The sequence below is a fragment of the Haliotis rubra genome, unplaced genomic scaffold (genome assembly GCF_003918875.1).
Source record: "Haliotis rubra isolate DU_JTF1 unplaced genomic scaffold, ASM391887v1 Scf1105, whole genome shotgun sequence".
In the NCBI taxonomy this organism is placed as follows: Eukaryota; Metazoa; Mollusca; class Gastropoda; order Lepetellida; family Haliotidae; genus Haliotis; species Haliotis rubra.
In genome coordinates this window covers 106,790-125,167 of record NW_025765010.1, presented here as the reverse complement: position 1 = coordinate 125,167, position 18,378 = coordinate 106,790, and the positions used below count along the sequence as shown (strand labels likewise).

Genomic DNA, 18,378 nt, shown 5'->3' with positions numbered 1-18,378 from the left:
ATATTGCAAAAAGCGGCGTAAAACCAAACTCAGTCAGTCTGTCAGTCTTATAATTCTAAGGGCTCATTGGAGTTTATGGGCAATTTATAGAAAAAAAAACCAACATGCTACTCTAATTTCGAGTGAAATTGCCTGGAACATTTTTCGTTTTGGTATGAAAGGAGTTTAGAAAATTTGCCACAACAATGAAAGGGAGCCACTGCAACAAGGTGATCGTGCTGCATTCCTGCACCTCGCCTGCAACATCTGACCTCAGTCAGCAAAACACGTTTTGTTGTTGTGTATATGTCTGTGATGATGTATCGTCCTGAATATTTTTTGTCATTGTAATTTGTTTGAATTTAAAATCTAGATACACAAATATCTTTCATTGCATTAGGGGCGGTGGGGTAGCCTAGTGGTTCAAGTGCTCGCCGATCAACATTTCCAGCCGTCCCTTCGCCACGACGTGAAATCATCATCCCGTCTATGTATTTTGAATGTATTTGATTCAATTTAAGTGCTTTTACATATGTCCTTGTACGAGATGTTGTAAAAAGAAACTTTCTATGAGAATAATGACATTCAATGTTTATAAATTGCTTGTTATCATTAAAAGGATCATGGATGAAAAAAATGTGTTATGTATTTAAGGGGTGTAAATTAGGAGATAAACATAATGTGTTGGCCAATTTCCTGGTGCTATTGAGTATTTGAAGCACGGGAATTCATTTGGAATCGACGGCGTCATGGTGGGTAGCGAATGAGGTTATCTCCCAATTGACAGACACCCATTTGACAGACAGTCGATTGACAGACACTGAACTGGAAGGTTAATTAGGGTAACACCTACAGGTATAATGGAACAGTCCACTGTCTAGTGAGTAGAGCAGGATGAGCCTGAAACAGGTTCGTTACTAAGAAGTTTGTGTGTAAAAAGAACTTTGTTGTGATTAAATGATAATATGTCTTCTCTTCTCAAAATTGTTTTCACTATCTATTACTATCGAATATAAAAACAGGTTTGTGACTGAGAGGTATAATAAGTAGGTAACAGGTAGTAGCTAATCTGTTCATTGAACCGTAAATGTTGTTTTAAGGCGTCTGCGAACTGCCTGTCTGCGTAATGGGAGGACACCGAGAATGAACTGTTCTCCAGAGGCAGTCGACTTGAAAATCTTTGCTTGCTCCACTGGTTTGTTGTTTTAAACATCACAGTTGTCGTCTTTCAGGCAATAAACCAGCCCACCACGCCTTTATATGTTATTGATGTGGCATTGTGACCATTGAACCGTGATGATAGATGTGCAGGATAAGCTTCAGTGAATCAGTTTTGTTTGACGCCGCATTGCATTACTTCAGCGACATCACGACTTGTCACTTAAAAGACGAACGCTTTTCTACAGATCTTGACCTTTAAAAGGAATGTTGATTTTTAGAAATGTTAATTTCGTACCGTGCTAGAATAATGGACAATTAAATTCTGACCGCCCTTCTTCCGTGTCAATGGTTTGCATGTATATCCAGCTGTAAAGAGGTCGACCAGCATTTTTAATGCATGAGGCTGCAAAGACGGAAATCACGTTCCGACCTGCCTCTGACGAGGCAGAGAATTATTGCAACATTACTCCATCATAAACTGTTTACACCACGCCCAGACGGAGGGTTGTTGACACGTCCACACACACGTGTCCACTAGCGGTCACTGCCGGCCAGAGAACTGACACAAACAGGGTGTTTTTTTGGTGAAGTCAACTGTCACACCAATATGTTGACGTTTGGACTTCTTCTGACCACGTGTCTGGCAGTCAACTCGCAAGGTAAATTCTTATAATTAGTATTTTAAAAATATTTTAATTATTATAATTTACATAATGTTATTTTTATTTTGTCTTTATTGCTAAAAGGTTTAAAAAGATTCATTGTGGGTGGTATGCAGTGAAAAGCCCGTTGTGTTTATGTATGGACCCAAGTTCGGAGTTTCATGCTGCGCTTTGACATGGATTTTACTGATCTCATGTCATTGCACATGCGCAGAAGACTTAAGCCTTTCGTAAGGATGATGATTTGCATGTAGACATATAGATAATCAATCACTGCCACTATGAGCTTCATACGAGAATACCAAGTATATACCATTTCAGACAGTATATATTCAATTCAATTTACAATATTGATGCAGGATTCAAACAGCTTTAACTGCGTACATTCCGTTAGTTGACGATAAAGAATGCTGAAAAGTAAAGTTTTCTTGATATAACCCAGACTTCGTAAATGCTGTCGGTGCAATTAAGCATGATTTTCCTTTTTAGGAACTCCTCTGACTTTAAGTGATTCATTCATATTTCCTTTTGACCATTTGTTTCTTTTGCCTACTGAAAGGGAAACAGTCACACTGTGGAGCAAATGGAGCAATCATCCACACTCATAACAATCATCCACACAATGGAGCCAACCAAACGATGTCGAACAATCAACCACACACTGTAGCTACAAGAACGGGAACAGTCATTCACACAATGTAGCCTCACGACCAAGAACAATCAACTACAAAATGTAGCAACGCAATCTGGAACAATCAACCACACAATGTAGCCACACGATCTGGAACAATCAACCTCACAATGTAGCCACACATTCTGGAACAATCAACCACACAATGTAGCCACACGATCTGGAACAATCAACCACACAATGTAGCCACACGATCTGGAACAATCAACCTCACAATGTAGCCATACGTTCTGGAACAATCAACCACACAATGTAGCCACACGATCTGGAACAATCAACCACACAATGTAGCCACACGTTCTGGAACAATCAACCACACAATGTAGCCACACGATCTGGAACAATCAACCACACAATGTAGCCACACGATTTGGAACAATCATCCACACAATGTACCCACACGTTCTGGAACAATCAACCACACAATGTAACCACATACTCAGAACAATCCTCCACACAATGTAGCCACACGATATGGAACAATCAACCACACAATGTAGCCACGCAATATGGAACAATCATCCACTCAATGTAACCACATACTCAGAACAATCCTCCACACAATGTAGCCACACGATATGGAACAATCAACCACACAATGTAGCCACGCAATATGGAACAATCATCCACTCAATGTAACCACATACTCAGAACAATCCTCCACACAATGTAGCCACACGATCTGGAACAATCAACCACACAATGTAACCACATACTCAGAACAATCCTCCACACAATGTAGCCACACGATCTGGAACAATCAACCACACAATGTAGCCACACGATATGGAACAATCAACCACACAATTTAGCCATACGATCTGGAACAATCAACTACACAATGTAGCCACACGATTTGGAACAATCATCTACACAATGTAGCCACACGTTCTGGAACAATCATCCACACAATGTAGCCACACGATCTGGAACAATCAACCACACAATGTAGCCACACCATCTGGAACAATCAACCACACAATGTAGCCACACGATCTGGAACAATCCTCCACACAATGTTACCACACCATCTGGAACAATCAACCACACAATGTAGCCACACGATATGGAACAATCAACCACACAATATAGCCACACGATCTGGAACAATCAACCACAGAATATAGCCACACCATCTGGAACAATCAACCACACAATGTAGCCACACCATCTGGAACAATCAACCACACAATGTAGCCACACGATATAGAACAATTATCCACGCAATGTAGCCACGCGATCTGGAACAATCATCCACACAATGTACCCACACGATATAGAACAATTATCCACGCAATGTAGCCACGCGATATAGAACAATCATCCACACAATGTACCCACACGATATAGAACAATCATCCACACAATGTACCCACACGGTACCCACACGATATAGAACAATTATCCACACAATGTACCCACACGATATAGAACAATTATCCACGTAATGTACCCACACGATCTGGAACAATCATCCACACAATGTACCCACACGGTACCCACACGATCTGGAACAATCATCCACACAATGTACCCACACGATATAGAACAATTATCCACGCAATGTAGCCACGCGATCTGGAACAATCTTCTGAACTGAACAGCTATGCTTGTGGTGTTTCCTAGGGACATCTGGGAACTGCATGGCAACTGGCTGTGGTGATTCCGGTATATGTATAGACTATGGGGACGGCAACGTGCGCTGCTCCTGCACCGACGGCTTCAAGGGAACGGCGACTCAATGTGTGGCAGAGACGGGTGAGAAAAAAATATAAATGTAACATACATACATGTACATACAATCAAGCACCGTTTTGTCGAAGTAGGGAAACACTTTGAGTTATCCGAATCATTGTGTGCGAGCTTGTGCACGAAAGAGTTTCCCGATTTAACATGTCTATATGCCAGGATTTGAGGATATTGCTCACATTTTGGTACAGCAGCTTGTATCCTACACCTTACGATGACATAACATTCAACAACATCTTATTTGATTTGATATTTATCTTACCAAAGTTAATGGACAGATTGTAGGTTCACTGGATGCACGGACGGCACGTGCGAGTCTGGGAGTGACGGGTCATTTAGATGCACGTGCAAGCCAGGCTTTGTTTTCACTCAGGATGACAACAAATGCGAGCCAGGTGAGACATGATTGCATTATAACCGTATCATTTTCCAGGTGAGACATGATTGCATCATAACCATATCATTTTCTAGGAGAGACATGATTGCATTATAACCATATCATTTTCCAGGTGAGATATGATTGCATTATAACCATATCATTTGTTTCAGTTGAGATGTACAGTTATAATAACATATCCGGTCACCTACATGTGCCAGGTAGTGAGTGAGTTTAGTTTTACGCCGCGTTCAGCAATATTCCAGCAATATCACGACTCGGGACACCAGAAATGGACTTCACACTTTGTGCCCAAGTGGGGAATCGAACCCGGGTCTTCAGCGTGACGAGGGAACGCTTTAACCCCTAGGCTACAATAACTGCCCCTGTGCCAGATAGAAAACAACTCATTTATCACCTACGTAATAGAAAACAGATCACAGTCTCCAATACTATTCAGAGCACCATAATACAGGTTTCTCTTTTGTTTGTAACCCGTGAAGATCCGGGTCCTGATAACAGCGTTAAACAACAAACACACTGCATACTGTTTTGTTTGCATATCCTTGGATCAGGGTAAAACCATTCTCTTCCCACAGAGGTTACTCCTGTCATATCTTCCTACGTAACCTCTGTTCTAATACGGCCATATTTCCCGGTTCTCGTAAAATCCCCTAGCGACAAAAGATCGCAACACGAATTATCTCCCTTCTTTCTATCCAATCAGAACACCTGTTACATCGACTTAGATTCAACTTGACTAACACAAGCAAATGTGGGGCCACAAATATCCCCCATCTGCCGGGGACTTGTGTTGATGTTACACACAAGACGTTTAATGGCTAGCTTGTCCGTTGTCAACGAGGGCGATGGAGACGCCACTGATCCGCCATAACATAACTGAGTTCTGTCTAGAAGAAACGTTTGCGCATCGCGCAGGGGAAGAAGTTTAGTTTTCTCGAAGCATACGGAAATTACCGAGGCCTTGCGAATGATCACTTTTGAAACAACGTTGCTGATTGCACAACTAAATCTGATTGTCTCCAATCACGAGTCTTGAACGCTCACACCATGAAAGGGCCGTATTAGAACAGAGGTTACGTAGGAAGATATGACAGGAGTAACCTCTGTGGGAAGAGAATGGGGTAAAACGTACGTGGTGAAGATTTCGACGAGATGTTTGTTTGTGTTTTGCAAATCGAAGGCCTGCATGATTAGTGAACATCAACATAGCGAAAACGAAGTCTAGGTTAAAATGCGCGGACGGTATACTGAGGGCATATAGTCTACTGCTTAAAGCATTCGATCGTCACGCCGAAGATACGGGTTCGATTCCTGTTATTGGTACCATTTGTGAAGCCGATTTTTGGATTCCCCAGGCGCGATATTGCTTGTATATTGCTAAGACCGACATAAAACCTAACTCACTCAGTGGTTTGTTTGTCTTGTTTAGACTCGATTAGTTCCAGGTCGTGGTGAGATAGCTGAAATATTGCCTACTGCGGCACCCGTGAAGATCCGGGTTAGAATTGGTCTTCAGCAACCCATGTTTGTCGTAAGAGGCAACTAATGGGATCGGGTGTTCAAGTTTGCTGACTTGGTTGACATATGTCATCGTATCCCAATTGCCTAGATCGATGTTCATGCTGTTGATCACTGGATTGTCTGGTCTCGATTATTTACAGTTCACCGCCATAAAGCTGGGATATTGGTGAGTGCGGCGTTAAACAACAAACCAACCAACCTACTCACTCACTCACTGATGCACGGACTATTCACGAAGATGTAGAATATTGATCTGAATTTATTTTGGTAAATATTGAAAAACATTACAGTTGTATATGATGACTGTTGTTTTTCATGAAGCCCCCGAGAACTGCCCGGACACCCCGTGTCCAAATGGTTACTGCAGGACTAACACGGACGGGAGCAAGATGTGCATGTCGGACTCTTCAGGTAAAGTTACCACAGGGGACAGGTTAAAGTTACTCAAGACATCAGAAGGAAGTCAGTGTTACTCTTGAAGTCAAATAGATGGTAATCCTCCATTTCAGGTAATTATTATCCCAGACTTTAAGTAAATGTAACTAAGACTTGAGGTAAATGTGACTGAGACTTCAGGTAAATGTTATCCAGACTTCAGGTAAATGTGACTGAGACTTCAGGTAAATGTTATCCAGACTTCAGGTAAATGTGACTGAGACTTCAGGTAAATGTTACCCAGACTTCAGGTAAATGTGACTGAGACTTCAGGTAAATGTGACTGAGACTTCAGGTAAATGTTATCCATACTTCAGGTGATTGTTACCCAGACTTCAGGTAAATGTGACTAAGACTTCAGGTAAACGTTATCCAGACTTCAGGTGATTGTTACCCAGACTTCAGGTAAATGTGACTAAGACTTCAGGTAAACGTTATCCAGACTTCAGGTGATTGTTACCCAGACTTCAGGTAAATGTGACTAAGACTTCAGGTAAATGTTATCCAGGCTTCAGATAAAGGTTAACAACGGACGTAAAGGAAAGTTTACACCGGACATCAGGTAAATGTGACTAAGACTTCATGTAAGTCTTTACCTTGGACGTCAGGTAAATTCTACTTCTGACTTCTGACTCTAAGGCAAATATTACCCAAGGTGTCGGACAAACGCTCTCCTGACTCCAGCTATGCGTGACCCACGATGTTTTGTGGAAAGCTTCTTTGTGAATCGCTCCTTATTGTTATCATTCTTGTGTTCTTTCATCAAAGCATTTACTGTAATCATTTTTGAACAGTCATTCCATTGCACAACCTTCTCCAATTTCAGCCTCTAAGACAGAAGACTGCTCGACCCGGAACTGCCAATACGGCGTCTGCATCAACAGGAACGGCGTGTACGGTTGTCAGTGCCTCATGGGATACACCCTGTCAACTACGGACCGCACCGTGTGTGTCCCACTTACACCAGGTGAGTAAAGTGACGTGGACTGGTACGTAGTGAGTAAAATGACGTGGAGTGGTACGTAGTGAGTAAATGACGTGGAGTGGTACGTAGTGAGTAAAATGACGTAGAGTGGTACGTAGTGAGTAAAATGACGTAATGTGTAGTGAGTAAAGTGACGTAGAGTGGTACGTAATGAGTAAATGACGTAGAGTGGTACGTAGTGAGTAAAATGACGTAGAGTGGTACGTAGTGAGTAAAATGACGTGGAGTGAGTAAAATGACGTAGAGTGGTACGTAGTGAGTAAAATGACGTAATGTGGTACGTAGTGAGTAAAGTGACGTAGTGAGTAGATGACGTAGTGAGTAAATGACGTGGAGTGGTACGTAGTGAGTAAAATGACGTAGAGTGGTACGTAGTGAGTAAAATGACGTAATGTGGTACGTAGTGAGTAAAGTGACGTAGAGTGGTACGTAGTGAGTTATAATGACGTAGAGTGGTTCGTAGTGAGTAAAATGACGTAATGTGGTACGTAGTGAGTAAAATGACGTAGAGTGGTACGTAGTGAGTAAATGACGTAGAGTGGTACGTAGTGAGTAAAATGACGTAGAGTGGTACGTAGTGAGTAAAATGACGTAGAGTTGTACGTAGTGAGTAAAATGACATAAAGTTGTATGTAGTGAGTAAAGTGATGTAAAGTGGTACATAGTGAGTAAAGTGAAGTAAAGTATATGTAGTGTGGTGTAGTTGCTTCCACGACACATAGTGTAGTCAGTATGATACTCATATTTTTGTGCACACTAATGCAATATTCAACTGCAAATAAAACTATAATTACAGGTCAGTCTGCCACAAATGCCATCAACATGTGCCAGTGGACTGTCTGCACTAACGGTCGCTGTGACACGGATCGGGCAGGGGCGCCATATTGCATCTGTAACCCTGACTACCAATGGTCATCGACCAGTAGGACCGTGTGTGTGAAGAAATACAAACCAGGTGGGTGGCAACGACTCCAGCACATACACACACCCGACGCTGTAGACCATGACAGACTTTCTGAAACAGACCATCCCTTGCATGGGTACAATGTATGAAGCCCATTTCTGGTGTCACCCACCGTTATGTTACTGGGATATTGCTGAAAGCGGCGTAAACTTTAACTCACTCTAACTAAAAATAAGGATGGAATAACATCAAGAATGCCGTGTTCATTCGTGGGCCGCCATTAGACCACACGTCAATATTACGTGAACAAAAGCTGTCAGTAAGGTTCCAAGGGCGCTGCCATTAGACGTCAACAATGTATACGATTTATATTCATAACACTTTTGTTAGGTACAGAATATGGCTGTTCTAGGACGATAATGAGTGTGCTCTATTTGCCAGTTCCATGGAGTTGCGATGTGAGTGGGTGTCAGAATGGCTACTGCGGTAGAGGGTATGCTGGTCACCGGAAGTGCATCTGCTATCCTGGCTTCCGTCCGGATCCTTATCACCCATCACGATGTGTCGGTAAGTGTTGTGCTCTCAGCCATAGTAGGGGCAGTGGGGTAGCCGAGTGGGTAAACCGTCCACTCGTCTTGCCGAAGACCCGAGTTCGATTCTCTTGTTAGAATTCGTCTTCAGCAACCCATGTTTGTCGTAAAAGGCAACTAACGGGATCGGGGGCTCAGGCTCGCTGGCTTGGTTTACACATGTCGTCCCAGTTGCGTAGACCGATGCTCATGCTGTTGACCATTGGTTTGTATTGGCCAGACTCGATTATTTACAGCTTATAGCTGGAATATTGCTGACTGCGACGGCAAACAAACATCAATCAATCATATATATGGGTAGTGCAGTTCGCTATCATAATTCCGATTGCATAGATACATCATTTCAAGCAATGTTTGCAAGTAATTTATTGTTTCCGTGGCTGAATGCTGTTCGGTCTACTTGCAGAGATCTACAACCCATGGAGATACGGCTTTGACATTTTTTCGTCACCAATGGGAATGCTACTTCTGGGAGATTTCTAGATCCTTGGACCGCCCAGTTGTTTCTGGTTATTAATATAAATTAATAACATTATGATTTTGAGTGTTATTGTCGTGTATAAAAATGGATATGTGTCAGCAATAAATTTTGTACGTTTGCAACGTGTGTCCTTGATCCCGAAGAATGTATCTTGAAGGAACAGAACAGGGGCGGTGGGGTAGCATAGACTGGTTACAGCGTTCGCTCGTCACGCCAAACACTCGGGTTCGATTCTCCACATGGGTACAGTGTGTGAAGCCCATTTCTGGTGTCCCCCGCCGTGATAATACTGCAATACTGCTAAAAGCGGCGTAAAACTAAACTCACTCACACACTCACTACTCACTCGGGAGTCTATTCGGTGACATGTGAAGCAGTTTGGGCCAGTATTTAATGCACTTCATCCAACTAACTTTTAACAATGGATATGGTCCACATTCCCCTAAAGCCATTACATTAGGAGTGTTAATGCCTGCACCAAGATTATGTTTGCATGCGAGAAACTGGACCCTTTCTATCACCTCTATTCTTCCCCATATTTCGCATCCATAAAGAGGGATGGGTTTAATTTGTGAGTCAAATATTTTGAAAAATGTTCTGAGTGGGACTTTTCCATATGTCCAAATAATCTGAATATATTCATTAATGCCCTTTACTCGTTAAACGCCAAATGAAATACTTCTCTTGTTAAATTTAATGAAGAGTCACCAATAGTCCAAGGTACTTATAGATAATACCATTTTTTACATTGTTTAAGATTTCCACCTTCTATGTTGAAAACACACACACACACACGCACACACACACGCACGCACACACACACGCACACACACACACACACACACACACACACACACACACACACACACACACACACACACACACACACACACACACACACATACACACACACACACACACACTTCAGTTTGCAGTGATCTGATCACACACACAAGTCTGGTTGTTTTCTGAGGTGAGATGCGAGATTGTTCCAGAGATGAGGGCCAGCCATCTCGAGTGACCTGTCACCATATGTTTTTGTCCTAGTCACAGGAATTGTCAAAAGACACTGGTCATTTGATAGAAGGGAACGTGCAGGAGTATAACGGTGGAACAGATCACGGAGGTACTGAGGAGCTAGACCATGGATACTTTTCAAAACAAGGAGTAGAGTTTTATATTTTATGCAGTAGTGGACGGGAAGCCAATGAAGTGAGTGAAGAACGGGAGTAATGTGGTCTGATTTCTTTGACAAAGAGATCACTCTGGCCGCAGTATTCTCTACCTTCTTAAGCTTGTGTATAAGATGATTTGGGAGACCCACAAGAAGAGCATTACAGTAGTCGAGACGAGATGTTACATATGCCTGAATAAGAGATGCTGTAGTCTTGACGTCCAGGTATCGTCGAATCATGCCGATGTTGCGAATGTGGTAGTACGCCCTTCTACATATGTGTTTGATGTGTGGCTCCATGGACAGTGAGGAATCAGAAATAACTCCCAAGTTACATACCTCAGGCTTTGGCTGAATCTCACACTGACCGATGCTGAATTTAGGAAGAGAGATACTGGTTTGGAGACGCTTATGGTGGAAAACTATAAGTTCTGTTTTATCATCATTCAGCTTGAGGTAGTGTGACGACATCCAGTTTTTGATGCAGCTCATACACTCTTCAATGGTGAGAAATGAAGACACAGCTGATGAAGAAAGTAAGGGTTTGAAAGATATGTAAATCTGAGTGTCGTCAGCATATAAATACAGTAGTCATCTAGAATATTCAGTTGCTCTTGTAGCTCATTTACACGATCATAAATAAAAATAACATCATCAGCAAACATAAGTAGAAACAGTTCATTTAAGTGAGTTTAGTTTTACGCCGCTTTTAGCAGTATTCCAGCAATATCACGGCGGGGACACCAGAAATGGCTTCACACATTGTACCCATGTGGGGAATCGAACCCGGTTTTCGGCGCGACGAGCGAACGCTTTAACCACTAGGCTACCCCACCGCCCCTCATTTAAATCAGGGAATAATTGTACTCCTCTCCGACATGTATATCGGCGGTTTACTCCCATAACGCAGACCAAAATGCAGATGAAAGTAGCACACTAACTTGGTGGATCATGCTGGTCACCCCTAATTAATGAATGGCCTGGTCCACTCCCCTACTGTAAGGGATTACCGTTATGTTAGTCACCGAGTAGTAGTGCACAACAACAACATTGTCTGACAACACTGCTCCATTCTTTAATCTGTTATTGATACGTTTGATGAGGAGAAGCTGTCAGATAGTTCAACTCCTCCCAGGACAAGTCATTGATAAAAAGAGTAAATAAAACGGGGCTTAATATACAGCCCTGTTTGCTTCTAGTAGGTTACAGTCAAAACACCCAGTGCTATGCATGCTGTTACAGACGAATACTAGAGATGAATCGTTACACCACTAACGAATACCATAACTGTATCATACACAACACTTTAACAGGTAGACCACATTAGTGGAGAACATTTATTATTTCTATCTATGGAATCAAATGTTTTTTTTAAGTCTTCAAAGATAACATAGAATCTACGTTTACGTTTATTTTTGTATACCAGCAGTTAGTGTGATCAAGCTGTCCATTCTTGCATATTCAGGCCTAAAGTCTGCTAAATATCTTGTTGTTATTTTCTGTCCATGTTTAATCTGCAGTTAATTATTGTTGTTATTAGGATCACACTGAGGGCCATTTTTGTAGATAGGCACTATTATACGTTTACTCCAAGTGGACCGCCTCCGTAGTGTAGTGGTTAGAGCGTCCGCCCGGAGAGCGGAAGGTCGCGGGTTCGATCCCCGATCGCGTCATACCAAAAGACGTTAAAATATGGTACTTGTTGGTACCTGCCTGGCGCTTGGCATTAACGGGTACAACAAGGACTGGTCGACTCGGAGTCGGTATAATATGTCTGAGTGGGGTATTCATGCTTCACTGCGGCATGGTATCTCAGTGGGGTAGCACTATAAAACCAGCTTTCTGGGCTAGTACAAGCAGCCGCAAATACACATACACACGCATGCACATCGTCATATGACCGAAATATTCTCAAGCACGACGTAAAACCCAATTTCACCTTACTCCACGTGCGCGGAAATGTGCCTGTGGAATAAATTCTATCAAATATAGCGTTGATGTAGGCATAGTTCCGTTACATGGGGATTTTGACATTTACGGTAGTAACACATCTAAACCTGATGACTTACCATCCTTTAATGATTTCATACCATTCAGTATCTCTTGTATTGTAATCCGACTCTTGCTCTTAGTGAATTTCTGTTTGATCGACAGCATCATAAACACCAATTGGGTGCAAAAACTCTTTGTTCAAAGCTGGAACTTAAAACAGATCTTTAAAATATTCGTACCAAATATCTGCACTGATATCTATTTGGCAATGCTTACAGTTTACTGTTACGAAGCGACCCCTCTAAGATATGTAACTGTTCTTTTTAAATGAAGTACACTCACATCTAGTGATTCACTTATATCTATATATTACGAAGCTTCTTAAATGATATCAAACAAGCGGGATCTAAACAGTTTCTGTACTGTCACTTACTATAGTGGCATTGTGTATGATAACGTTTTCTTGTGAAGTGTCTCTTAAACGTCCTAGCATTCCGCTTAAATAAAGAGGTAGCAAGACGCCTACAAATACAGCAACAGAAGCATAAATACTGTTGTTTATCTAGTCAGTGGCACGGACCAGTTCTTGTTTACATCTATCATTATGCAATCTATATACAGGTCTCTACGTGTTTAATGAAACAAGTGACCCGTGAAGGTCCGGGTTAGAATATTGACCATCAGTAACCCATGCTTATCGTAAGAGGGATCGGGATCTGGACTAACGGGATCGGGTGGTCAGGCTCGCTGACTTGGTTGACACATGTCATCGGTTCCCAATTGCGCAGATCGATGCTCATGCTGTTGATCACTGGATTGTCTCGTCCAGACTCGATTATTTACAGACCGCCGCCATATAGCTGGAATATTGCTGAGTACGGCGTAAAACTAAATTCACTCACTCACTCACTCACTCAACCACCCACCCACCCACCACTCACCACTCACTCACTCACTCACTCACTCACTCACTCACTCACTCACTCACTCACTCACTCACTCACTCACTCACTCACTCACTCACTCACTCACTCACTCATGAAACAAGTGTTTGTGGGCGTGAGGTCTGAGAACCCCGGAATCTTCTTTGCTCCACACGGAGTGTGTATGACGTCAATGTGCCGTTATTTGCATGATATGCATGTGCATGTTGACACAATAACATAACATGACATGACAAAAACGTGTAAACTGCAACATCTGTCATCATAAACCTTTTGAAGTTTCTGTTCGCGCAAATTCCGGCCCCACGGCGCGTGTCCTTTCTTGTTGTCGGACAAAACGCGTATATTAGAACCATGACTCATTCCTGAACAACACATCATCATTGTACTCCTGTAGATTGTAATATTTTGTTTGGTGACTGAATCGATTGTACGGTCCTTTTGGGAACGTTACCCGATTCTGGGAATTCTTGTTTTGAAAGAAATTGGGTTGGAAGGAGAGAAGGCCTAGAATTGCATCATCGACTCCGTCATTTCCCAGGAACCAAACTCTGTCATTTCCCAGGAACCAAACACTGTCATTTGCCAGGAGCCAAACTCCGTTGTTTTCCGGAACCAAATTCTGTCATTTGCCAGGAACCAAACTCCGTTATTTGCCAGGAACCAAAGTCTGTCATTTGCCAGGAACTTGACATCATGTCAGAAAAGGTGTACATTGTGGTTAGACTGTGTGTATTGATGATGCCGTTTTTAGCGATCGTCATGTCCCATCTGACTGCGTCGGAGCTGATAACGTTGATGGCACTGCAGGCACCGCTTGGACAGTCAGGTGAGTTCTTGCAAGTCAGGTGAGTTCTTTACAACTGGTTGCATTTTATCTAGAGTTGTATACAGCAGGGTGGGTTCAAGCTGGTCGGGTACGTTGTGTACCGCACACATGCAAAATACATACAAGATGTTGCTTGTTGTAGCCCAGCCTGACACATGCCATTAAGGGAATAGAACAAGGCACGGAACAGCCCACCGGCATTAGTCCGCCCTTTGGCAAGCATCGCCAAAAATGCATGTACACACGCACGCATGCACGCACGAAGGAACGCACATAACAATATACCTGTAGTAGGTTGTTCCTCTTATGTGTTGAGGGCATGGTGACGACATAGTCTAAGGCGCCGTAACTTGCTGTGCAGAGTTGCGTCCCGTGGGAACACCAGGATCCTATGGTCATGTGCTCGAATCTCGGTATTCCACGATTATGCTTCAAGATTTGTCAGCACTATATATCTGCTCCTGGGTTTCGCCATACTGGACCGGCATCCCTATTCTCTAAGACCAGGAGCGCTAAGGTAGCACAGTGGTTTTTGCTCTTCATACCAAATATAACCGGGTTCAATTCTTCTCTAGGGTACGAGGTGTGAAGCTCATTTGTGGTGTCGCCCGCTGTGATATTGCTGGAATATTGCTAAAAGCGGCGTAAAACCATAATCACTCACTAGTCAACCTGTCACACACCATGATACAGCTGGGATAATATTGTTTCACTCGCGTCTAAACAACGAATCTAATTTCAGGATCGATCGGTCAAGGATCCGGAGGTAATGTATTCGGACAGAAGTCCAACTGTATATATCACGGCTGTATCAACGGCAAATGCATACCCGTCCTTGGCTTGCCCGGCTACCACGTGTGTCAGTGTCCCCCGGGTCACTCCCTCCACCCCAACAACAAGTTGATGTGTAGTCCGACAGGTACGTGTAACAGATGGCCTCAACGTGTTTGTGTGTTTGTTGTATAACGCCGTACTCAGCAACATTCAAGCTATATGGCGGCGGTCTGGACCATACAATCCAGTGACCATCAGCATCGATCGACGCCATTGGGGTGAGTGGGTGAGTTTAGTTCTACGCCGCACTCAGCAATATTCCAACGGAATATATGGCGGCGGTATGTAAATAGTCGCGTCCAGACCCGACAATCCAGTGATCAACAGCATGAGAATCGATCTACGCATTTGGGATGCGAGTCTGATCACCCGATCCCGTTAGTCGCCTCTTGTTACGATGGCATGTGTCAACCAAGTCAGCGAGCCTGACCACCCGATCCCGTTAGTCGCCTCTTGTTACGATGGCATGTGTCAACCAAGTCAGCGAGCCTGACCACCCGATCCCGTTAGTCGCCTCTTGTTACGATGGCATGTGTCAACCAAGTCAGCGAGCCTGACCACCCGATCCCGTTAGTCGCCTCTTGTTACGATGGCATGTGTCAACCAAGTCAGCGAGTCTGATCACCCGATCCCGTTAGTCGCCTCTTGTTACGATGGCATGTGTCCACCAAGTCAGCGAGCCTGACCACCCGATCCCGTTAGTCGCCTCTTGTTACGATGGCATGTGTCAACCAAGTCAGCGAGTCTGACCACCCGATTATGTTAGTCGCCTCTTGTTACGATGGCATGTGTCCACCAAGTCAGCGAGCCTGACCACCCGATCCCGTTAGTCGCCTCTTGTTACGATGGCATGTGTCCACCAAGTCAGCGAGCCTGACCACCCGATCCCGTTAGTCACCTCTTGTTACGATGGCATGTGTCAACCAAGTCAGCGAGTCTGATCACCCGATCCCGTTAGTCACCTCTTGTTACGATGGCATGTGTCAACCAAGTCAGCGAATCTGACCACCCGATTATGTTAGTCGCCTCTTGTTACGATGGCATGTGTCCACCAAGTCAGCGAGCCTGACCACCCGATCCCGTTAGTCGCCTCTTGTTACGATGGCATGTGTCAACCAAGTCAGCGAGTCTGATCACCCGATCCCGTCTGTCGCCTCTTGTTACGATGGCATGTGTCAACCAAGTCAGCGAGCCTGATCACCCGATCCCGTTAGTCGCCTCTTGTTACGATGGCATGTGTCAACCAAGTCAGCGAGTCTGATCACCCGATCCCGTCAGTCGCCTCTTGTTACGATGGCATGTGTCAACCTAGTCAGCGAGCCTGACCACCCGATCCCGTTAGTCGCCTCTTGTTACGATGGCATGTGTCAACCAAGTCAGCGAGTCTGATCACCCGATCCCGTTAGTCACCTCTTGTTACGATGGCATGTGTCAACCAAGTCAGCGAATCTGACCACCCGATTATGTTAGTCGCCTCTTGTTACGATGGCATGTGTCAACCAAGTCAGCGAGCCTGACCACCCGATCCCGTTAGTCCACCTGTATGGCAGCGGTCTGTAAATAAACGCCTCCAGACCAGACAATCCAGTGATCAACGGTATGAGTATCAATCTAGGCACTGGGAACCGATGACATGTGTCAACAAAGTCAGCGAGCCTGACCACCCAATCTCGTTAGTTGCCTCTTACGACAAGCATGGATTACAGAAGATCAATTCTAACCCGAATCTTCACCGGTCTTTGGTAATTTAAGACACTTATAATTAAGCCGGTATATACATCAGTCTGGCACTCACATTTAATCAAAGACTCTAATTTCGACCTCAGTCGGTCAGTTAGGATACCTCCATTAACAAGATCGTTTGTTAAAGAAATTTTTCTCCCCTTCATGCCAATGTCTGAAATCATAGTGACAATGTGTTATGGACAAATGACCTACAGATTCCCTACATGGACACAATGTGTGCAGCCAATCTCTTATGTCCCCGGCCGCGATTTTGCTGGAATCGTGCTAAACGCGGCGTATAACAATACTCACTCAGGCATAAACTTCTGGTAAACGCTAAAAGATGTCCTACAATAATTTTAAAATTGTTCATCAATTCGAATTGCAGATGCCTCCATGTTTGAAACCCCTGGAAGTCGCCTGACCCTGTTCACGATGCTGTCACTGATTCGACGGATACAGTCCATGCAGTCCATGCAGTCAAATCGACAACCCTCACTAACACAGAGTCAGCCCCAGAACGAGGCCATGTTTGATGCTTAGACCGCCACCAAGATACTCAAGGAACAGTGCTCAGTGTGTGTTCATTGGTTAGGAGGCTGCGTTCACTGTCACGTGACCCAAAGCCGGACAGTACACCATTGAAATAAACATAAATACAGTAGGCAATACAGGCTATGATCGGATTTGCGTACGTTTCCCGATATTTCCTAACTTTGGGCACTTATTTCACATGTCGCTGCACCTTCGAAACATACGATCATCGTATACTGCCGTATGCACAAGCACCTGTTTCATGTATGCTATGACGGGATTTGCAGTCATTTCCTCAGTAAATGTTTGATCATAGAGTATTTCCATTACATTCCTTTCAGTTGTAATAGGTGATGAAATGTCTGAATCTGTTCTAAGTTTGTTAGGGTTGGAAATTTGAATATTTCCTTAGGCGGAAAACATTTGTATATTTTCAAACGATTTTATGCCTCAGAAACTTAGGAATCATTCCGGATATCAAGAGTATGTATTTGAACAGGTTGTATGTCCACATTACATTACTAAAACAAGATTAAACAGAATTACTGAGTTCACATTATCTTATTTTCACAAAAGCTGAAGCCTTTCACATGAAACCTCATGCGACCTAATTAAGCTTCTACCGATGAGGGTCTAGCAAAACATTGTAATGCAAGCCGAGTCGCTTCAATCAACACCGCAGTATTTCCTATATATAACCAGGAATACTCTACTTATATAGTCTCCCTGATATAACCAGGTGAGGAAATCAACGTATCATCAGAGGCCCATCTGACCTCAAACCAGAG

At 43.5% G+C, this 18,378-nt stretch overlaps 2 protein-coding genes across 2 annotated transcripts; both read left to right on the top strand.

The window, feature by feature from the left end:
• Nucleotides 1–1,614: 1,614 nt before the first annotated feature.
• Nucleotides 1,615–9,680, top strand: LOC124287166 (fibrillin-1-like). The gene is made up of 8 exons (XM_046723655.1): nt 1,615–1,799; nt 4,120–4,251; nt 4,521–4,637; nt 6,485–6,574; nt 7,425–7,565; nt 8,380–8,538; nt 8,929–9,054; nt 9,484–9,680. The coding sequence occupies exons 1-8, from the start codon at nt 1,748–1,750 to the stop codon at nt 9,558–9,560; spliced, it is 894 nt and encodes a 297-aa protein (XP_046579611.1). The 5' UTR covers nt 1,615–1,747; the 3' UTR covers nt 9,561–9,680.
• Nucleotides 9,681–14,045: 4,365 nt separating this feature from the next.
• Nucleotides 14,046–18,144, top strand: LOC124287158. Its single transcript, XM_046723644.1, has 3 exons — nt 14,046–14,497; nt 15,240–15,416; nt 17,445–18,144. The coding sequence occupies exons 1-3, from the start codon at nt 14,365–14,367 to the stop codon at nt 17,597–17,599; spliced, it is 465 nt and encodes a 154-aa protein (XP_046579600.1). The 5' UTR covers nt 14,046–14,364; the 3' UTR covers nt 17,600–18,144.
• The last annotated feature ends 234 nt before the right edge of the window (nt 18,145–18,378 follow it).